At 35.2% G+C, this 25,003-nt stretch overlaps 1 protein-coding gene across 9 annotated transcripts in view; it reads left to right on the forward strand.

Annotated features, from left to right (window-relative positions):
* The window catches only part of LOC132560847 (RNA-binding motif, single-stranded-interacting protein 3-like), a 164,811-nt gene that overhangs the window by 71,381 nt on the left and 68,427 nt on the right, over nt 1-25,003 (forward strand). The window contains exon 1 of one of the 9 annotated variants that reach the window (XM_060225543.1): nt 6,059-6,106. The exons of 5 other annotated variants lie outside the window; for them this stretch is intronic. Coding sequence is in view for 2 of the 4 variants with exons in the window: in XM_060225544.1 (XP_060081527.1) it covers nt 9,803-9,853 (51 nt within the window). In the remaining 2 variants the exon portion in view is untranslated. Of the gene's footprint in view, nt 1-6,058; nt 6,107-9,743; nt 9,854-13,932; nt 14,010-25,003 lie in introns of those variants that run through there. 3 more of the 9 variants (XM_060225544.1, XM_060225541.1, XM_060225545.1) reach the window with 3 other exon arrangements.

Here is a 25,003-nt window from a genome sequence, read left to right on the forward strand (position 1 = left end):
TGCTCGTCCTTAGTTATCAAAAAGACCTCAACTCTGTCCTTTATATCCTAATTTTTTTTTCCCTCGGTGAACTTTGTTCTGAAAGTGTCAGAAGAATGAAACATATCTTATGCATGTATTACCAGTAGTGTTTAATTATCCGTGTCATGTCCAACATTCATAAGATCGCTTTGCTTATTCAAGCACTCCTGGTAACCATGTGTATTATCTATCTTTCACTCCCTGGTTACAAGCCTTGGGAAAATGTTTACTAGAGGATGGACAAAAGGCTGAATTTGAAGCTATTTAAGATATAGATATGGTTACTTTCTCAGATCAGTGGCATCACTCAAGTGGAACTTTGTATAATGTATGAAAGTAGCTCAGACTAGCTTGAGGTCCTCCCTCTTTAGTGTAGAATTTCTCCTGGAAGGAAAAATGATCCAGGGTAGATGGGTTGAACTCGTACTTGTTTATTTAATGACCAGGGGTCTGAAATCTGTCTACAGAGAAAAAAAGCTTGTGTCCTCTTGTTGTTTTTACAGTGTATATGTTAGCTTTAAACCATATCTGAATTTATCTATCATACAAAGATAACAGAGATATTACTGACACATTAGCATAACCTGTTTAAGATCAGATTACTAGAGCAAAATTTGAGCAAAAGAAAGATCTACATGGAGACTTCCGAAAAAGTAAAAGGAAAATAGGACCAGGTGTTCCGGAAGGGTAACATCTTCTGCAAAGTAATGGCATGTTTTCACTTGATAACAAGGTAAACATTAACAGAGCCACTTGGCATACTAATGAGCATCAAACACATCCAACTTCATATTGTAAAATTCATCAATGAAATCATTATGATGCCTGTAAATCTTTCCCTGATCTTCATCAACTTGCATCTCTTAGCTATACAATGATGTAAATTACCATGTCAGTTGTCAACATGTTGAAACATGATATAAGGTACAATCCCTGGTACATCAAATCATCTGAAATATGTAAGCATCATAGGCAATGGGGATACAGTTAGTGTTGCTAACCAGAAATGGAAAATTCAAAAAAAGTATTTGCTGCTTGTAATATCTAAGAAATTACAACTAAAAAGGTATAATAATTACTTGTGTTTTTATCCCTTCCCACACCCAGTCAACCCCCCGCGCCCCCATCCCCCTCACCCCCTCACACACAACACAAAACATATTAGTAGTAACAGATCACATGACCTAAACTTGCTGACCTTAAAAGAATTCCTAAGATGTATACCAGTATAGACGAGGTATAAAAATTATATTTGGAAAGCAAACTTAATCGGACAGAAAGGAAACAATATGTGAGATTACTACTATAAGGATGACTTTTGGAGTCTACTCTGTATTTGAAAGTTTCACAAAAGAGATGAAAAAAATAGTGACAAATAATGCTGGAATCTTTTCATCTCTTATAAACGTACTTAATATAGTACAATATTGAATAAGAGCACACTAATTTCTATATGAAGAAAACTGTTCTTAGTGCATATATTTTACTGCAAAATATTCAGCAAGAATAGGGCTAAACTCAGATTACAATATGGATGTTAACATTATATCCTCTCTGGGTGCTTTAATTTGTATTGAATTAATTTCATGCCCTGGAAGTTAAAAATATTGTTTGAGGTCAAGTTGAGGGATTTATGACCTTGACACTGATAAAGAAGTGGACATTTGATTCTGTGGAGTCTAATGAACTCGGAGAAAGTCAATATTTATCTGGAGTCTTAGCTATTTGGTGTTGTTGATTTTGACAATTGCTTGGAGAATATTTCCAATTATTATCCGTATCCAAGACAACACAAAATATGTGATATAATATAATATAATACGAGGTGTATTGACGACTGTTTTTTGATGGAGTTTAGAAAACACACCACTGATAGCTTGACTAAGTGATTTCTATTGTAGCGCTAATTCAATCTTTTTTACTAATGGATTATTGGGAAATAAAGAGCTGTTTTCTCAAAGATATTAGATTTTCATGTATGTAGTGTGGAGTATGTGTTTAAGAACTGCACAATATCATACACTGTCAAAATCACTTATCTTCACTCTGCAGCCCCTGAAATCGCCATAGGATATTCTATTAAACAAAAAAAAAAAAATCAGAAACAGCATTATTTTACCATCATTCAGAAAATTATGTTTCAGTGTTGTGCTTTTGATCATGATGGAAGACGGACACTAAAAATCACTGCAGGAATGATGAAATGATTGGTCAATTGAATTGATTTGGTTTTCAGAAAGGTGTAATCCCTACAGGGCATTGATAATCTGTATTAGAAACGCATGGTTTCTAGCACTACAATATAACAGTGCCAGCTATACATCTCATTGCTACCTTCTACAGAGGGTTTTAATTAACATTAATTGATTCTAATTGGATATATCCAACATGATAATTGTAATTGTAGTAAATATGATATCACACTGTGACAAATCTATGATTTTCAGGATAGTAGACAATGAAATATCTACAGAGTTAGTAGTTTACTTGCTAATGACAGCGTACCTTGAACTGGTACCTTAATGCTTTATAACAAATCTACTGTATGCTTGTGCCCTCTGGTACCTCAGTAGGTTTTTTGGTTGATAATTGAAATACATTTAATATAAGCCCATTCATTTTTACTCACTCTGTTATGCCTCTGCTGCCTTGATAAAAGCAAATTCTTGATGCAATAGTGTTTTAATACACTGCAGATAAAACTGCAATGTTCATGCTTCATATTTCTGAAATTGTTCTTTGTTTACAAAAAAAGTTTTTTTAAAAAGCAAATACATAATTTAGACCCAAATATAAGTTTGAAAGAAATGGACAAAATGAAAGTTGCATTCACTAAGGATGATGTCATCAGATTGGTGCTGCAGTATACTGTTGATAGCATGTCTCAATTATTTTCTCCATCATTACTGATGTTGATAATGGTTGGAACGTCGCACAGGGCAGGAACACTGTTAGATATGCAGACTTGTTTAAAGTCATATTGTTACACACTGAGAGGATTTTTCTTGCAAACTTCATGTCAGCAAACCTGTCCATCTCTAGATTGATTGGGGAGGCAAGCTTAACACGATCTATATTTACATGTTGCAGTTGAGTCGATATTCAAGAGCTTGTTTCTAATATCAACATTTCCTGTGCAGGGTTTCAACAGTTGACATAAACTATCAACACAGGCTTTTGAGTCTTGTAAGTTGATAATGATTATGGAAAAGCCTTATGGTTTTCACAAAGACCTTGTTTGGAAATATTCTATTTTATTGTGGTATATAAAGTTGAATGTTTTTTAAAGCCCATCAGTATGTCTTGTTGTTCTGTTGTTGTTTCTCATTTCAGAACAAGACATTACTTATATTTGGTCTTGGATTGTCCGAAATGTATAGAACATGGTTTATTCTCAATGATCAATTTAATGGTCACAAACAGTCCGGGATGAAACATGCATTGTCATTGGTCCTCAGTCACCAACTACCAATGATGAAACATGCATTGTCATTGGTCCTCAGTCACCAACTATCAATGATGAAACATGCATTGTCATTGGTCCTCAGTCACCAACTATCAATGATGAAACATGCATTGTCATTGGTCCTCAGTCACCAACTATCAATGATGAAACATGCATTGTCATTGGTCCTCAGTCACCAACTACCAATGATAAAACATCTGTTGTCATTGGTCCTCAGTTACCAACTATCAATGATGAAACATCTGTTGTTATTGGTCCTCAGTCACCAACTATCAATGATAAAACATCTGTTGTCATTGGTCCTCAGTTACCAACTACCAATGATAAAACATGCATTGTCATTGGTCCTCAGTCACCAACTACCAATGATGAAACATGTGTTGTCATTGGTCCTCAGTCACCAACTATCAATGATGAAACATGCATTGTCATTGGTCCTCAGTCACCAACTATCAATGATGAAACATCTGTTGTTATTGGTCCTCAGTCACCAACTATCAATGATGAAACATGCATTGTCATTGGTCCTCAGTCACCAACTATCAATGATAAAACATCTGTTGTCATTGGTCCTCAGTCACCAACTATCAATGATGAAACATGCATTGTTATTGGTCCTCAGTCACCAACTATCAATGATGAAACATGCATTGTCATTGGTCCTCAGTCACCAACTACCAATGATGAAACATGCATTGTCATTGGTCCTCAGTCACCAACTATCAATGATGAAACATGCATTGTCATTGGTCCTCAGTCACCAACTACCAATGATAAAACATCTGTTGTCATTGGTCCTCAGTCACCAACTATCAATGATAAAACATCTGTTGTCATTGGTCCTCAGTTACCAACTACCAATGATAAAACATGCATTGTCATTGGTCCTCAGTCACCAACTACCAATGATGAAACATGTGTTGTCATTGGTCCTCAGTCACCAACTATCAATGATGAAACATGCATTGTCATTGGTCCTCAGTCACCAACTATCAATGATGAAACATCTGTTGTTATTGGTCCTCAGTCACCAACTATCAATGATGAAACATGCATTGTCATTGGTCCTCAGTCACCAACTATCAATGATAAAACATCTGTTGTCATTGGTCCTCAGTCACCAACTATCAATGATGAAACTTGCATTGTCATTGGTCCTCAGTCACCAACTATCAATGATGAAACATGCATTGTTATTGGTCCTCAGTCACCAACTATCAATGATGAAACATGCATTGTCATTGGTCCTCAGTCACCAACTATCAATGATGAAACATGCATTGTCATTGGTCCTCAGTCACCAACTACCAATGATGAAACATCTGTTGTTATTGGTCCTCAGTCACCAACTACCAATGATGAAACATGCATTGTTATTGGTCCTCAGTCACCAACTATCAATGATGAAACATCTGTTGTCATTGGTCCTCAGTCACCAACTACCAATGATGAAACATGCATTGTTATTGGTCATTCTTAGGGTTGTTTTGTAACATCTGGCCTGAATAGAGGGAACTGTCTTTGCTTTCCCACTTTCATTTTCTTAGAATCAATCATTAATGCATGGCCATCGATCAAAAGGTCTTTATACCAAACTAACCTCTATAAAAGAAGATTTCCAATAAAAAAAGGTTGCTGCCTTATAAATACTATATGGAGCTATTTAATGCTTGAGGTATTCATTTCTAGTTATTACACTTTACGGGTAACTTGCTTCCAATTAGTTGCCTATAACATGTTTTGATACATGCTTGAGTGCCTATTCAGACTGCCTATACTAATCACACTTAAATGCATATGTTATATGGATGTTTGTTCGGAACTGTATAAATTTTTATGTCTTCATTTTATGAATTTCCACCTCATTTTTAGTACAAAGGATCTGTTTGATTTACAAGTGACAGTGAAGTTGTAAGGGTTACGGCTTCATTAATAATGTTATAGGTATTTCGAGAAATGTTCGTATTCAAACCAGTTCTAAGGATTCGGTTTAATCTAACCATTGAATGAGAGGTAGAAATCTAGTTTAAATAATCTTGTTTATGTTGAACTTGCATATCTTACTTCTTTTTGGAATTTACTAGACAGTTTTTTCTTCTGTTTCCTTTTCTCAGATTTTATCACTTTAATTTGTTGTTAATCTAGCTAGTGATCTCAACACCTCTTTTGAATTATAATCTTTTTCCAGGGGACCATCAGGGCAGCTGGATTTGTAAAAAGATGGTGTTCAGTGTCCTTTTACAAATACATAAATATTTAAATGCATATCAAGTATCATGGATTTAACTTCAAATTCTGTCTTTGCAATATAAGTAAGATTAGAGCTGTCTTTTGATTCTGTGACTTTCTTTTATTAGATAAACCTGTTCATCCCTTGTTTTAAAAATACAGATATATGTCACTGCAATGGTTTGGATCAGTCTAAATTGTTGTATAGGGTTTGAAGGCAGTGATTTTCTCCTAAGAAGGCCCCTCTTGGCTAGGTTTTATAGCCTTCAAATAAACTTGACAAGTTTTACATGCTAGGATCAGTGTATATAGAACCATACTGTACCCAGCATGCATGAAGAAACACTGCAGTTCCTGTACGGCACCAAACGTGCACCAGATCTCACTCAGGTATCACTACAATTATTTGTACATTTATCTAGTTAAACTTACGATTAACTTTTTAACCTTTTTCATAACAGACATTTTGAATACTTTTATTGATAAATGATTCAAGCGAAAACACTTTAGAAAATATTACATAATATCTGTATTCATAGTTTGTACTAACTCCCTAGGTACCAAGTATCTAGAGCTTTTAATCATGTATATTCACAATGTTTATAAATAGAACTTTATATCTATATTACTCTGGGTGACCTTTACAGTAAGATAACTGTAGAGTTTGGTACATATTTGTATGGATGTATAACCAGTGTAGAGGACCAGGGACTCCAGTATAAAGTAAGGCAATGATGGGATAGGTATTATCTAACATTTCCAAATAACTTGTCAATATCTCTATTGTAATGTAAATGTATACTAACGTATAATATGTTTTTGTAAATGTCTGATTTAGGTTCTATTCCACATGTTTTATGTTTGCTCTTGGTTATGTCAGCCCAGATGTTAACTGTATATATGTGTATATATAAAGTTCAATGAAATCTACACCAACAAGCTGTACTGTACAGAAAGGATACAGAGGGGGACTCCATATTCTGTGATAAGAAAATTATGGAGTAATTGAAAACCCAAAATGGCTATGAACTGTTATTCGGTATGACGGTCATGTCTGAATCTTTCGCAGTCTTTCATTTTGGATTTTTGAAAATTTTACGCAAGGTAATCTTAAAAGGATGTTTTTTGTGTATTGAAGGGCATTTGAAGGTGACTTTGGGAACGGTCTTATAAAGGTCATTGTCTGGAATGTTATCAATTTTTAAGACATAGCGACAGTTGCTGCAGTAAAAAGACACCGCTGAGAGAGTTTTTCTTCTCAGTAAAACAATTATTTAAATTTCTGTCTGTCCATGGTAATCTTACCTCGACATCTCAATGATATACACTGTGGTAACTGCATCAGTTTGTGTGCATTAGGTCTTGTTGACTTGTCACTGTCATTGTTTGGTACAAAGGCCCAGAGGCTGATATGCATTATATTTGGGTGTAGGTGATCTGTTCAGCCCTGGGGGTCAGGCATGTTAATTTGTGCAGAAATGGCCATTAATTGTTTAGCTACAAATTATTGCTATATACAATGATGTCACTTCCACAAATTAGACTCATAGATTCATTAGGCTGCAGTGGTCAGTCACCTTGGACTTGGAAGTCTGTGTCTGGAATTGACCAACCAAACTTTACAGGTCACATATGGCACATCTATGACAAGTGTGCTTGACCACAGGCTATTGTGTGTGGTGGACAGATAGCCTGTCCATTTCTGTCATTTATTTTTCTATTACCAAGACACTGGACTTGGAGCCGTGTGATTTATTTAGCTAGACACATTCAGGTTGGGTTACTTGTAAACAATAAGGACAGTCCAGTACATATATCACCACATCACAATAGACTTTTGATTTTTCAGTCTGGTCACTCCTACTTCATCAGTGACTTTATCTGTAGACTCTGTCTAGCTGTATTCAAAAGGGCCATAACAACAGATATTTAAGTATGTATGTCCTCCATAGGCCAGAAGATAAACAGACCAGCAGAGAGACTGATCTGTAGGGACAAAGGATATTGAGTACAGATTTTAAACCAGATGCAAAGAAATTATAATAAATCATGATTCTTAGAAATAAGTCAATCTAGTGATACCTATTGATTGAGAGCCTTAAATACCTCATTCTTTATAATAATTACCCCACGCTGGTCCCTGTTTTGGAACTAAAACATATTAAGGTATGAAGATTTGACAAAATCATACCATGAAATATCTTTCTCAATCGGCAAAATAAAACAAAGAATTGAAAAGCATTAATCTAAATTATTGAGATTTTGAGTATATACAGGGCGTTTAAAGATCAAAGTCCTGTAAGTTTTAATAAGTGTTACTGCACTAGTGGATATTTTAGTGTACTATTTATTTTCATGGTTAGACAAAGGGCTCAGCTGAGATTAAACAAAATAAAGTGGTGAAGTTAAAATGAATATTTCCATTGATTCTGAAGTGAAGATTTTCTGTACACAACATTTACATGTATGCAATGCTCAGCTTTAACACTATTTCACTTGTGCCAAGGAAACCAGAACAAATTATCCTGAAAAACAATGAACTTTAAGACCACTTATCCATTGTTTAACAGAATTTAAAAGTTTGAGTTCATACATTTAAGAGGAAGATCATGCCAGGTTACATTCTGTAGGACCCTTACTGGAATAATACCAAAGAATGTTAGTCACCACCTCCACAAACGCTATCTTATTAGCAGGACTGCCAGAGACTTGAGGCACTTGGTCCGATACTGCCATTTCCTTCTTTCTCTATTTTGACCCAGTGGCCCTGTTGTTGGATCCTCCCCAGGCCCAACAGGCACTCTTGACATCAGCCCTTCCCCATGGACTGATACTAAGGGACCACTTCCTGTAACATCTGACCAACCCCCAAGCAACCACACCCTTTAGTATTAAATTAGCAATAGGGTGTCACCTTGGACTAACACCCAGGAACCAAATCCTCTTATCTTGGAATAATACCCAGAGACCCCATCCCTGATCTTTGGACCAACACCAAAGGACCATTTCCCTTAATATTGGACCAATACCCAGGCACTTAATCCCCTAACTTTGGACTAATACCCAAGGACCATTTCCCTTAGCCTTGCACCAACACCAAGGGACCACACCCCTTACTTTGGACCAATACACAGGGACCACACCTCCTTACTTTGGACCAATACACAGGGACAACATCCCTTACTTGGACCAATACATAGGGACCACACCCCCTTACTTTGGACTAATACACAAGGATCACAAACCCTTACTTTGGACCAATACACAGGGACAACACCCCCTTACTTTGGACCAATACACAGGGAAAGCATCCCCTTACTTTGGACCAATTCACAGGGGCCACACCCCGTTACTTTGGACCAATACACAGGGACCAAATCCCCTTACTTTGGACCAATACACAGGAATCAAATCCCCTTACTTTGGACCAATACTCAGGGATCACACCCCCTTACTTTGGACCAATACACAGGGACCACACCCCTTAAGTTAGGACTAATACCCAGGGACCACATCTCTGATTCAGGACCAATACCAAGGGACTACATTGACCTTGTCTCAACACTATGGGAACAAATCCACTATAGTTGGGCTGACCTCTCCTTGTCACTTTGGACTTCTGTAGACTTTTCCCTTTTAATCCCTAAAGCCCTTTTCATATCCACTCCATTTCATCTTCTATTCCCCACCCCACATCCCAGATCAGCCTCACTGGGAACTAATGCTGTGAGCGACCAATCCAGGCCTATCAATTGAGGCTAGCGCTGACTGCTTTGGAGCTAGGACATGCATCACGCTCATTTGTTTGTCCAACTGCGTATACTGGGCACGGTGTAACAAGCGTTGTTGATTGGGACAGTACTGGCCACACGCTGTATTCCTGGCTGGGACAGTGGCGATAGGTGTTGTGTGGTACTACTGTACAGAGGAGGATCATACTGTGAATCTGTAGGCTCAGGTAACTGTGGAGAAGGTACACACGGAATTCCTCGCTCCACTCAGCCGTGACCAATGGTAGGCTATATACTGTGATAAGACCTATCACCTGAGTATTCCACCCATTGGTTCAACCTGTATCTGGACAGCATGCTTTTGGATTCATATCAACTCGTTCCATTAACATCAGTCCCATCTGTGGTGAGTTGAGCTAATTTTTTATTGTCTTTCTCTCTGTCTTTATTGGTCTAGTTTTGTTGACAGAGGCATTCAGTGTTTTGGGGGAAAAGTTGAAGCTAGTTATATACTTACCTGTGTACAGGTATTGTATATAGTACAGGTGTGTCGTGTAGATACTAGCGGCCTGATTGTGTTTCCTCACTCGGTCGCTGTAATCACCACTAACAGGACCACTCAACTCTCCCTCTCACACCTGCTGGTAACTCTCAGCACTAAACCTGGTTCCGAGGATTTCACAGGCTTCAATTGCTGATTTTTTCATCTTCTCAAGAACAAATTTTCAAGTGTGTGATTTTTTTTTTTTTTTTTCAATTTTGTGAAAAGTTTCAAGGAGTATAAAATAATTAGGTTGAGCTGACCACAGAACATTGATGGGTTCACCTGAGTATTACACGATAGCGTGGTTGGACAGACAGGTAGGGTGTTCACTTTTACCAATGTTTTATTTTAATGTTTTCTATCTTGTTAGTTTCTTCCTGAGGTTTACACTGGTTTTGTAAATCTACCTGGTCCAAACTGTTCGTTGTTTGTATACACCTGTGCACTAGCTGCAGGTGTTAAAAGACGTATGGTTATGTGCTGTCAATGATATTCTTCAATTTTAACTCATCTTCATTAAGATTTCTGACATTTGAAAAGCAAATTCAAAGAAGCCCTTTTCTTCTATAGAAAAATAAAATCTAGCAACAAAGTTTAAAATTTACATAATGAATCTGTTAGAACGTAAATATGTCAGCATGTGTAGAGATGCCATATAGATATATAAACATCTGTGGAAAAGCTCTATACATGGAATATCTCTGTGGTGTGTACAGAGAGAAGTTTGTAAATAGGACATAATATGTAAACCATGCCAGGGGCAAAGTAGATCAATATTTGTAATCTACATTTTCCAAAAATCTAGGTTGATTATGCAATGTGTAGAAACCATGCTAATGACATGCCGAAAGTCATTGTTCTTTGTCAGCTTTTAAAACATGTTCATGAATATCAACATCTTCGATAGAATCATATCTCTTATCAGGATTTATTTTTTAAAAAAATCCCCAAAAAGTGCTTTGACATGAATGTAATGTAAAACAGATGTTGTGGCCACAGGGAGTCCACCCTCATAGTACAGCTAGATAATCATAAATAGCTCGACTGTACCAGGTATGGCTTACATCAGACTTCAAATATCGTTGACACAAGGAATCCCCACAATTTTTACTGCCATGATTTTCAAATTGAATTAATTTTTATTTTTTCTGTTTTTTAAATTTCCATTACATTTTTTTCATTACTTTAATTAAAGTTCACAAAAATTTGTGTCATTGTTAAATTGCTGTAAAGTCAAATTAAACAAAAGTCTTCTCAGGTGTTTTGAAAATCGGAATTTGAATATTGGTTTAAAGCTGTCACCTGAAGGAAGGTTAAGGTCGGTGGTAATCAGCGCTGTCACGCATCCAACAATTGTGTTACTGTATAGGTATCAGTTTCTCTCTTAGGTGTGGAATGTCACTCAGGAATTTTCTGGATGCGGTGGTGGTGGTAGCAATACATTAGAGTTTTCTCATGCATGACGGCTACACACAACACTGGGTTTACCTTCTCTTGTTAAAGGCAAAAGCTATGTTAGCTTACAATCAATAAATTCATTTAAATACATTTTTTTCAAAAATATCTAAATCACTCTATTGAAGAAATTTTGTTTTAAACAAGACAGTTATGATAAATCTATGCAGGATCAGGCTTGTTCCGATATAGCACAAAACATAAGGTAAAAACAAAAATTTTATAATGGATTCAGTTTTTTTTGGGGTTTCAAAAGCAAGCTTTTAAGAAAATTCTCGGGAACTATGAAGTAGAAAAGGATATACAGCTCCTACCCTGAATAGAGGGGAGGAAATGCCTTGGTAAGAACACCGCATATATTCTGTCAATTTCATGCTTGACAATGAAACATTAAACTGTCAGGTAAATTTTAACTTCACCTTGATGTGCGGATGTTTGGTGGCATGGTATTTGGGAGGAGAAAAGCAATCTTATCTTGTATTGATTTTAAATTTTGATTTACCGTAGTTATTCTACAATGAAAACTTGTTTTTTTATAGACTTTTGATTATAAGGACAATTTAGAAATTTTCCCACGTCAATATTTGACAGTTATACTGCTAAAGATATAAAAATGTAGTGTTTATTTCTTCTTTATATTACCAGATGTTCAAGGCTAGTTTTCTGACTTGAAAAAATTCATGTTTACAAAAAGTAAAATGAAATTATGGTAGAAAAATCCCTTTATTACTGTTTTCATTCATTTCACACACATTTAAAGATGGATTAGGTATTTAGACTTTCATAATGTTAGTTGTTAGAGGATAAGGGTGGGGTTGGGTGGATGGGGTAGAAAAGGTCAGAGTGTGGGGGTGGGGGGAGTGGTGCAGGAGAGGGGGAGGGGACAACCAGCTTTAGAATAGAAGTCTCTAACTCACCTAAGCTTAGCATGTGTAGCAATAATTTATAGAATTGTTAGCATATTAACTATTTATATGCATATGTTTAATGTATACTGTTTTTGTATTGAGGCTAAATAGGACAGAAATGATTTATAGATAACCATTGATTTAGCCTCTACATTTTCATTATTGTTATCAATGAGGAGAAAATTAATGTACCATTAATGAAGTCACTGGTTGGAAAACACACTGTTAAATGGATAATGGTTGTCCGCCCAGCATCAGTACCACTTTATTCTTTGTCATTTATCATAGATTTTTGTATACAATATATATTTTTATATATGTATTTATCTATACACCTCATTCCATTGTATCCAAGCTTTTATATAAAAATGTATTAAAATTTTTAATATTTATGAAATGAATATTTACTACACCTTTTTGGTCCGATTCTATTAACATAACTATTAATTTTTTGATGTTTCATGTTTGAATTTTTTTTTATTTCTGTTGGTTTTATATACGTTACTTGTGATTGCAGTTTAGCTTTTTATCACCAGGAGGTTGACAAGTGATGTAAGCTTGTGTATCTACAGCACACATACATATAGCCTAATATTTAAGTAAGGTATGTGTATACATACAGCCATTTAAAATGATTATCATTTGATAACCCAGATAGACTGCCCATATCCCCATTCATGATCTCTGGTTTTTATGAGGCATAGGGGGCAGAAAAACTGTGTGGTGATTGAGAAAACATCACAGAGATTTGTAACATCTACTGGTATAATTAGCAGAAGCAGGTGTAGGATATTGGGAAGGATATCAAACCCACAGGGAGGGGAAATGTATATATAAAAAGATGCCCCCACGCTGCATCATCACAATCTCAGTCACACAAACTCTTGTGGAAATTAACGGAAATGTGTTTGAATGACTAAGAGTTTATCTGATAACCCAGATCAAGTTTAATTTTACAAAATGATCATAAATTCCCACACACGTACATTAAATTACACTTTAGGATAAAAATAAATCGTTGCACTGTTTCATTCTTTTAGAGATTATTTTATAATTGGCTTCGTATCAATTACTTTGACTGTTTCAAATGAAGCTGTATGTTCATGTTTAACTCTCACCATCCCAACTGAAAACGAGTACAAAGTTTAAGTGTGGCAGCTATCTATATACATAGCTAATTGGGCATTCAGATCCCGTGTGTAATCTACAGCAGAAATGTTGACTATAAGTGTCGCAACTTATGTCAAGTTTTGATAGTCATGATAACACAACTATGTGCACAGAAAGGAAACGAGCTTTACTGGAGCGATTACTATATGTAAATATTTCAGCTATCATTCAATCGAGGAGATAATTTCCTTGAATTACATCAAATAGGATATGTACTTTATAAATCGCCGTGAAGCTGACTGGTTGTGAAACATAGACAGGTGATTTAGTGACTATACACAGTGATAAACTCGCATTTCTGTTGGATTACTGATGCTGAAAACATCTTCATAGGGAAAACTCTGTGGTGTAGGACTTTACATTTTAGGTCACATCAGTGCAAGTTTAATTTGAATTCAGCGAATTTTGGATATCTAATATCTAGTTCAATAGATTGAAACCTGGAAACTATGTTTAGATTTGATCGACTCCCACCATTGACTGAGGTAAGGACCACTCGTATATCTTTAATGCTTTTTGATATACATTATCAGATGCTGGAATTGTAAAAGAGGTTTTATACGTCGGTGTTTCATATAATAACACCAGTCTTTGGCATGACAGGAAATTTTGCGACCCTGTCCCCCTATCTGGTCAATCTTAACCTTTCCCTCCCCCTTTTCTAACAAACACACCACACACAATTATACAAATCTAGAGCATAACTGACTAAAGATATGTTTGATAAAATGAAAGTGAAAGTAGATTTATGTGGGAATTCTTCAGTTGGTAATGATATTTGTCTCAAAAGTCAGAGTTCAATATAAGACTATAGTACAATTTGGGCGATGAGATGCTCGTCAACTAGCAGTGATTTACCATCACTGCAACAATTTTTTTCCTCCGGCTTAATCGTAGGAAACATCTGTGTACATATGGCAGGCAATTAATTATTCTGACGGGAACATTGATTTTACAAAACTTAATTGTCTCAATAAATTATCTCCCCCTGAAATGATCATTGGGTAGTCAGAATTATCTAAATAAACCCTTAAGGCATAATTATAGATTTTTCTGGTCAATAATAATCATTTACTACTGTATGCTTTTCCTGGAATTTCTCGGAGGCCTATCCCATGATCTGGACATCAGGTTTACGCGCAGATCCCTATTAGATAAAACATGGTTTCGGATCAGAATAATAACCCTCTGAATTGGATCGGTCAAGTGCCGGAGTTTCATTGTATGTAAATGTCATGACTGGCTGGCCAGACCATTATGTTGGAGATCTGTAGATTCAGAAATCTGATTTGACAAGTGTTAAACTGTGGTCCCAGACCATATCATATTGTCAGCCTGTAATAACGAGAAGTTTGCAGTCACTGCCGGAGAAATCTCAAAGGTCACTAACTGGAAAAGTAGTAACTGTCTTTTCCATATAAGGCTGTAAGGTTTAGGCAACTGAAGGAAATTACAGAAAGTAATGACAAGACTTCTTGGAGCTGTTGTATAGACAAATAATGTTTTTTTTTTTTTTTTAAATACCCCACAGACACATCATGTATGTATAGAAAATTGAAGAAAATACCTGTGGTTTCAGATATCCTAGGTTTAATTTATTCAGGTGTATCATGTATCCTGGTTCCTATATCACAGCTGTGAGATAACCAGCTGAGATTTTCTATTAGAGGTGCGTATTATCATACTGGGTCATTATATACAAACACATGAGATTCCTCAACTGTATATTCATTAAGTTTCAGATTCCGCAGACATAAATTAAGATAAAAAATTATTTTCATAACAACTGTGGACATGTGCCAACACATCAGCAGAGTTTTGTCCTGGTTTTTAATAAAAGAGACACTAGCACGCCAGGATGAGCAGTCATGCTTGGTTTAGGAAGTTGTATACCACCAACTCTATGTTTTCTCGACCTGTTGCCTAAATGAAATTATTCACGTTTTTAATGGGACGGGAGAAATAGATGTATGTGTGGAGGTTATATACAGTAGATAAGACTATTATGAAAATTCATATTGCCTGTGGCTTAGACAACACAAGTCCGCATGAAGATTGAAGCATACCTGTCATAGTAAATAGAACAGGTTGGGGATCCTTCCATTGTGCAGCTCCACCTAGGGGGAACAAACCATCCAGTCACCATATATAGGTACCTAGATCACTGACTTCCTTTATAAAGCCGCCTGGATATATACCTGATCACATGCGAAAGGAAACAGCTAACGATACCTGTCCAGGTAGGAATTTATCCGCCTGAATACCTGTCGGCCATACCTGATGAAAAGGGCAGTTTTAGGGCAGCCTGATAGCAATGTGTTGGTATGGGATAATGTTACCAATAGGATGGTCAAAGTCTGATTCCTCTGTAGCTAGTGTTACATTGTCCACTGTATCTCATTGGTTGCCATTGGTTACTTGGAATTTTAAATTTGCTACTTTTATCAAATTTTAGCTTCCTCAGCTTTTTATAATTTTTTTATTCTTGTCATGTTTGTGTTTCTGTTTGGTTTTGAGGAGGAGTTTCTGGTTGAATATGTAGATGCTGTTGGGTTTTTTTTTTTTGGGGGGGGGGGGGGGGGGGGGGGGGAGGAGGAGGGTGATTTAGATTTATGTGTGTGTTTAGTCCTGCTTTTCATCTCATCCTGTTTAGTTGTGCTTTAGTTGAGTTGACAGATCAGTTGAGTTGACAGGTTGTGTCATTAGTCTAGTCAGCTGGATTGAGTTGTTTTCCTTGTGTACACTTAAAGATTACATTGATACTAATGCATCTTTCAGGATCTATTGTTCATTTTTCCAAAGTCAGATGAATGTGTTTTCATGTGATACTGGTAGTTTATCTGACAGGTCAATTTGCATCACCTGGACACTGTCCAGAATGTACCTATACCCATTAAAAGTTGGCTAATAGCTATTATTTCTGTCTCTGTAAATAATTTCTTTCTGATACAGTACCAGCTGTACATGTACTAGTCTAATGGGTCAGAGGTCATTGACTGATTTGAGGTCAGAGGCCGCATGTGTGCCTTGTACTAGTATGATCCTAACATGGATAGCTGACAGCTAACAGACATTGTACAAGTTTCTACCATTGTGGTGACATAATGGCTTATTGGTGAACATAGCACTGTCATGTTCAGTAGCCCTCTTTTGTGCAGTGTTCCTAGGTCATAGATTCTTGCTTTGGGTCATAGGTCAACAGAAAGGTCGACATAGGTCATTAGTGAAGAGGTCACAGGTCATTTACCCTGTTGTGAAAACCTGTATCGGATGATTTTCAGATTCTTGTGATAACGACTGTGATCTATATCATGACAAACTGTAATAGACTCCAGCTTTCCTTTGTGTCCTGATGAAGTGTGGAACTTCCGATACTAATCTTCTACCTCCTTCACAAGCACAGTAAGCATTGTGTTTTGAATAAGTAGGCTCGGCTCCCTGTAGTGTTCTAAAGCGGTCATGACACCTGTCAGACTGGTATTTCTTTAAAAGTCTTCACAGTATATTCTAGACCATGGTACCAGAAGATGGTCTATTCTTATCAATCTTTGACTAAAAAAAAATTACGTCAAACTGATATCCTTTTTACATGTTAAGATTTGAACAGGGTCTTGTTTCATAATTCCACATGCTAATTTTTGAAACAGTTACACCATTATAGTGGGTTTTTTTAAAAGGATGGTATCAAATTTAAAATTCAAAAATTTACAAATTTTACATTCTAAGTTCTGCACATGACTCAATATAGGAATTTAGGTACACTTCAGGGTTTTCTTGATAAAACTTTTCTAGGTTAATATTCTAACACACTGTCTCACTTTTATTGTAAACATTAAGAGATACTTTGATTGTATGCTTGAATGGATCTGATTTCTTTTTAACCCACAGTATTTCAGATTTATTTCTTTGAAATTAACTCAATGCTGTTATTGCTCTACTTTAATGAGAAATTTTAAAGAGACATTTAGAAAGAGGATTTGTGATAGTGTAAAACAGAATTAGTGATTTGTTTGTTTTCAGTCTGGAAAAAAAATACATCTAACAGAAAAAACCAATTAAACTTAAAGGTTAACTGTTTATCTCATTAACTACACAGCTCGCTTTGACCTCTGTTTTTAATAGTCCCATAAAAGTCATACTAGTGTTCCCAGAGGTGTGAAATTAAGAACTAATCTCTAAGGTTTAAAGTCAAAGCTCTCTCCTAGATGGAGATCACGAGAGTTTGATGTCACCGTTAAGTTAACTAGGTCCACCATTGAGACCTGTTGCAATGAAACTCTATCAGCAAAACATGTATTGATCTGTTGCTTAAGGTCTACTGTGCATTTGTAAAGATCAAGAAAATATATTTAGATTTTTTCATTGTATTTTTTTTCGTCAATTCAAGAATTGATCTTTTTAGTATTAGTATGTAAAAGAGCAAGGTGGGTGGGGGGAAGGAAATTTGTCAAAAGAATTTGGTTTATTTTTGTTTATTTTACTAATTTAAGAAAAAAAAATAACCCGTTTTTCAATTCAGTATCGTGCAATATTAATTTCATGTTTAGTTATCAGGTTCTGTTCACAGCTCATCCACGCATTCTCAACTCTATTCCTTACCTTTCATTTCAAACCAGTTCAGCTGAGTAGTCAGTAATATACCTCAGAACTAACCTTTACATCAGATTTTTTTTCTTTCATCTACCGAAGTATTTATAAAACTTGAACAAGACCTTTTCCAAATATTTGTAATTGACTTTATTAAAGGTTTGATAACCCATAAATTTAAAAAGATGGTACCATTTCGTAGATGTCTATCATTTAATGAAGGATGGCTTTTATGTTAAAAATCACTAAAATGCCTTCATGTATTTTATTTGATAAAAAACTTTCAATTGTATAGATATTTTGATGTGTTCCACATTCACAAGGTGTAAAAGTGTAGTAATGGAACAGAGGAGTGAAAACAGGTTCTGTGAATTAAAGCTATTGTATGGACAAGAATTTATTTATTAATTGGTTCCCCAGAATTAATAAAATATTGAGACTGACATTGAAGTTTGGAGACTGTGTGTACTACACAAAGCGGGTTGATAACTTGTACAGAGCTGGACAATGAAGGGTAAATATTGATAACCATTGGCAAACAAAAGGCAAACTCCATTCTATCTAGGTCCTCGGGGAATGAGTGTCAATATTTGGTCTCCATTCTACCTACCTGATAAGGTGTGTCTCTGTGACTTCACCTAACTGTGCAAATCAAACACCACTTGTCAACCTTGCGATCCTAAATTACCTCGACTTTCATGGTCACACTCAGTTCTTTACGTCCAAATTATCTCCCTTTGTTGTGAAGTTTACTTTTTTGATTATCAAACCAAATATGAATAAAGTACATGTTACCCTGTGTTTGATAGGTACAGGAGTATAGGAATACTGTATGTTAGATAGAGACTGCTACTGGAAGGAAGGAATGTCATAAACAAGGGTTAGAAACTAGAATTCTATCTATAGAATACATGTTTTACAAATTAACCAAAAGTAAAACATATTTCTGCAGCTTGATTTACCAAATTCATATCACAAATATAATGTTTTTAAATATGTTTTGGTGATTTTTGAAAGAATCAATTCAAAATGTCCTTTTACAAAGTGATATGCTTTCTATGTTAATATCAGATTTCCAAAATATGAAAAAGTCCCAGATCCTGATCAAAAGTTATATCAACCTTGAAGAATTTTTAAGTTTGAATTTTCTTTTCGTATCTTGACCAAAAGATGATGATCTAACAAGAAATTCAGCAATTTTATTTACCAATATGTTATCATGCTCATATGTAAACAAATGAAAATAAGGTTGTTTTAGTGATCAATGTAAATACGGTCTCAACGCGACACGTTCACCTTTGGAGTTATTCTGCCTTATGTGCTAAAAATAGAAGTAATTTTTTTATTTATGATGCTCATAAAAAAAAATTATTAAAAAGTTGTGAACCGTTACTGCTTGGCTTCAATCCCACTTCACAGTCTTCTTTGATTTTCATTTAACATAAAACCATAATTCATGATCCATTTTGGGGAAAAAATAACCAGACAGCTAAGTGACTTCAGAACACTGTGCAGTGCATTCTCAGCCAAAAACACTTAATATTGCAATTGGAATGTTTCTTTGAAAATTTTTAATGTAATTTCTACAAGATGTATTCAAATGAAAATGAATTGAATACTTCCATTTGATAAAACTTCTATCAGGATTGACAAGCCAAAAGCATAACGTCCTGGTGTCTTCTCTTGAGTAATGACCACGGTTGAAAAGACGTTGATGGGATATGGTTAAAGACATTAGGATGTACGACCAACTTTGTATGGTCTCCTGATCATGTTCAGACTACAGATCTTGCGGTAAAAGATTACCTCTACATTCATTCATTCCTGTGGTTCGAGATGCTGAGTTTGGATGTCAGTTTAAGAATATTGTCATTTCATGTTGCTCGCTGACATACTTCATTATCAGTCTGTGCTATGGTATTTCTAAATACTTGACCCTTTTAAAACATTCTTAGCTTTCTGAGACTTTTAAAGGCCTTTTGTGCTATCTCTACAACAGTGTAATAATATTTAATATGTCAATGCAGAATAGTTGTATACAAACCTGGGATTATAGAGCTGTTTACTTGGGTATCATAACTCTAAGTTGAAGGATCATGTTTGGCCAAAATCTCCACCTGAAGCACTAATAATAAAGGGAAAGTAATTGTGGTCAAACAGTCTAAACTGACCAGTTCAGACTTGTATTATTGACCCAGCTACTTGTAGATATATTCCCCTATCAGTATGTTACCTTTCTATTATGTAGGCGGACAAAGTGTTTATCAAAATGGCTTCCAAAGAGAATTAATGTGTAGATTTCCAATTTGGAGTGTGGGATTTTGTTTATAGAAAGACTTAATTGCTATATATTTAAACACAAAGCCAACAAACACGCTTAAAGCTTAAGTTTACATAAAATTAGTTTTGGCTACCATGGAAACACAAAATTGGGGTAAAAAGTGCTTGATATACTATTTAACAACTTGTTGTTTCAAGTGTTAGTGGGCTTTACAAATTTTTCTGATCATATATATTCAGGACCGTTCCAGATTACCAGTTTTTATTCACATGAAAAGAAATTTTGTATAGTCCCTCTCAAGACAAGTTAAAGCAAGTCAGATGATTTAAATATCTATGAATATTTAGGGGGAAAAAAATGCTGATTTCACATTTTCATTGATTAAAATTGAATTTTACCATAAAATGCGTTCTTGTTATGTTAGAAATTCAAGTTTCAAGCAAGGTACTACAACTGTGTTATTGAGCTAGTCACACTTCCATTTAAATGTACACCGGAATGTCGTATAAAATGTGTTTTTATCGTTCTATTTGGTAGAAATTGAAAGCAGAATGGACCTGTAAATGTCAGTGATGTATTTATTTTTTCAAAAGGGAGCTCAGAACATTGCAATTTAGTTGTCAACTTTCATAGCCTGTTCTGCTGTGTGGTTTGGGGAACTTATACACAGATTAAAAGATCAGTTGCCCCTATAGATAGACACATTCTATAGCCTTACATAATGAATCAATACTATGCCCTTCCATACAAATCCCAGCCCATACATCAACCATCGTAACCCTGTTTTTCTTGCGAGATTATGTGTCCATTTAGTGATATATTTTATATGTGCGGGTCTCCGCGTATTACAGACAACCTTTTTCTGTTCATCTGTTATTTTTGAATGACGTATTGTATATCCTGCATATGCTGTGACATGCACCTTAGCAAACAAGATGTTCAGATATTGCCAGACTTTTTAAATAATGAAAAAAAAAAACATATGATGACTGAGATTACGGTCAAGCTAGAATGACAGGCACTATTTATTCAGGGTTTGATTTGAAAAGAAAGCAAAAGCAGTGATTAGGTCATTTAATATCTTCAGTGGATAGGCATTATAGGGGTCGACGGCAAAGTTTCCGATTTGGATGTGAATGGTTGTGAAAATATTTGTCTTGTGGAATTGTAGCAAGTGTTGCGTGCTTGCTTACACATTGGATTAGGAGAGGCCATTGTGTTATGGAGATTTTGCTGGCCATGTGCCAGACTGTACTCTGTAATTATTCTAAATTCTTCATTATGTCCAGAAGTTACTGTATCTTTTCTTCCATGTTCCTGGGAGTCAATAATCTCGGATCCTCCCATGTTCTGCTTTTGATGGAAACAGGTTTTATTAAAATGCAACAGGCTTTTGCATAATGCTTTAAAATTGGGAAATCTATAATGTTGAAGGATTACCAAAGCAATCCTAATAAAAACTACACTAGGGAGAAGAATTAGGTTAGTCTCTCTCTAGAATCAATAGATCTGTATAAAAGAAACAGTATATTCTTAATATGTAAAAAGCAATTAGGAAAATAAAATTGTTATCTTGTATCAGACATCATGTTTAGTTCGCATTAGGGTCAGAAACACCGCCATATTAGTGAGGAAGGCATTCTTTTATTGATAAGTTAGAGGTGACTCAATAAAAAGGAACATGTATTGATTCATACAAATGTCATTTTTTAAGGGCTAGGTAGTTAGACATCAATTGTTAGTTTTGACATGAACATAATGAAGTTGGCCCTCCATTCTTTCTGTCGATGAGAAACAGAACAGAAATATCTATTCATGCTCATATGTTCTGACAATGTGGCTTGGTTATTTCAGTGGAGATAATGAACAATTTTGCTGTACGTACTTCGATCAACGTTCCTCTAACAATGCTAATTCATTTTTACGCGCATTAGAAATATTTTAATAGTGATATTTGAATGAAGTGAATTGAATGAAATGATTATCGAAAGGGTGGCTAGTTTTTTTTTTGTTCAAATATGTCTGAATTTGACAGCTCATATATTTGATTAATCAATCTGACAAAGAAAACTTTATTTAAGTGTTTATTTGAAGAAATAAACTGTCTTATTCAAGATATTTTTATGATATAATATAAAAAATTGAATTTTTTTTTTTTTTTTATTTGAGGGATTGTCAAAATAGTTTTATAAGTTTAAGTAAATATTGTTGAAATGATATAGATTTCCTTTGGTAAGGTACACAAAAAGACCCCGAAATACAACATGGCTGCGGATAAGGAATAATCAAAGAAATACGAGCAGTCTCGATAATGAACAGAATGTTAAACTTTGTAACGGGTATTGTCTGTAGTTGATATATTTATCACCTTGTAGTTCTAGGCCCTTACTGGTAGACATTAAATATTTGCACAGTTATAAAACACATTTTTCACCTGGAACAAACAGAATCAGTTGAAAGTGACAACTGTATATCTTCAGGGTATTTTGTAGTATGTGACAACATTCAAGTGCAATCTTTTGCTGTTTAGGGTGTACATGTAGGTACGTGTATGTCACCTGTACACAATTAATAAACAATCCAGCAGATTACAAATGTTAAACTTTTAAACTAAAAGAATTTTCATTTTTGAAATTACGAAGATATAATGCCAAAACAGCAAAGGAAATTCCAATTTGACAGTAAAATCCTAATTCTAAATCAGATTTGATAAAGCAAAACATGAAAAAAAAAAATTTACAGGGACTCCTAATAATGTATTAGAAGAACAGACCAGGTGTTCAGGAAATATAAGAGTCTTTTGCTTTATTGACTCAGTAAGGCATAGGATGTATTATAAAAAATTAAAATGAAAAATGAAAAAAAAAAATGTATATATATATAAGATAAGATAAGAAGTGATATATCAGTTAGGGAGAAGTTGTTATCTGATCCCGAGGTAGGGAGAAGTCATTATCAGGTGCTGTAACATTAACCAGGACTTAATTGATTATCTATTAAGGTACTCCTACACGTGAAATCACATGCATTATTTAGGGAGGTTCTTTAGGAGCTGATACACCTGAGATAAACAGTGTAAATCTCGTTAAGGGATTCAGTCAGTTTTTTCTCAGGTCAGGTGCGACTATATATTACAGGTATAATCATATAATAGCAGGTGCATTTTATTCTTCAAAAATGCTCAGCAGCTTTTTATTGCTACCCTTTGTTAACATTAATACTAGTTCTTAGTGTCGATATCAATAGAATAATTTAAGTATTTAAAACCAATGACAAACTCCATAAATATTGATACAAAGCTTTTTTTGTGATGGAAAATACTTAGAACAGATACCTGTATATAAGATGTTCTGAAATGCATTCAAGTTTGCTGACAGATTTTATTGAAAACTTGAATTAGTTCTAATTAATTAACATAAGACAGTATATCCCCAGGGAAACAAGAACTCAGGATTTAAATGGCAACAATGAATTTAATGGATAGAGTATGTAAAAATATTCTGTTATATAAGACGGAGCGACTAATGAGATAGGACTATTGACTGAGGTATGTTAATAATGGACCCCTAGCTACTACAGGCTTGTTCCTGTCAGTCCGTGCGGGATGGGATGCATGTCGGAGTGACTTGTCCGATATCAATCTCATTCTGCTCAGTGCACCAGTAAGGCGACGAGAACACAGCAGGGACAACTGTGATGAAACAACGTGATTCTCTTGTGAGTTTGGGAAAATATTGTTGCTTTCTCTGTAGGTTTAAAATGTGTTAGAAGGGCAGACATTGGACCAGTATTGTAATTTGACTTCAACTGTACTTATATTTTACAATCTGGATATCGATATCGCAAGATACTGTAATTTTGCTGCAGTGTGAAAAGATAATTTAAGGTTTTGTCACAGTAGATTTTAAATTTGATGATCAGCTGTACTTTATACTTGAAAAGGAATGTTTATAGTTGATTAAAATAGTTGATTCAATTTGAATTTTGAAGACTGTCTTCTCAAGATAGTTTGTGTTAACAACTCCTGTTAACAACTCCTGATTAGACTATCAGCATTTGTTCCAATTTGCTGAAAAATTAAAATTTATAAGAAAATATTAGATGAGTGAATTGAGAAGTCTGATCCATGGAGCGATTTGGTTTTTTTGTGGGGTGATTGGTTTGCTCCTGGAGGAAGGCTTATATGTTGTGGTCTTGTTGTTGAGTGTGTTCATTGGTTGTGATTGTTTTCGGTCTCTGACAAAAACAGCAGCAAAATTACCGTGTACATGGAATCACTTGTTGTTTGTTGAACAGAGAAAAGTTACCGATATCTTTGTCAGGTACATCCATATCTTGTAAATTGAAATATATCTGCTGGTAGAGAAAACAAATAGCCGGAACCAGGTTAGCTGGCTAAGGATCCTGGGAGAGCAGTACTGCGCTTGTAGGAGGTGATTACTTCGTACTGAAGTGAAGCATTAGAACAAACAGGCCAGGTTAGCAAAGACGAATGCGGAGGTGTTTACTAGTTCTTAATTTCAAGGCTGTTTCTAAATGGGTACAGATGCTTTTTGTTACATAGAATGGCCATATTGATATGTTTACAGTGAGTTTCATGTGTATGAATTT

This window comes from Ylistrum balloti, unplaced genomic scaffold, assembly GCF_031769215.1.
Source record: "Ylistrum balloti isolate Yb309-2 unplaced genomic scaffold, AGI_CSIRO_Ybal_v1 Utg371124, whole genome shotgun sequence".
In the NCBI taxonomy this organism is placed as follows: Eukaryota; Metazoa; Mollusca; class Bivalvia; order Pectinida; family Pectinidae; genus Ylistrum; species Ylistrum balloti.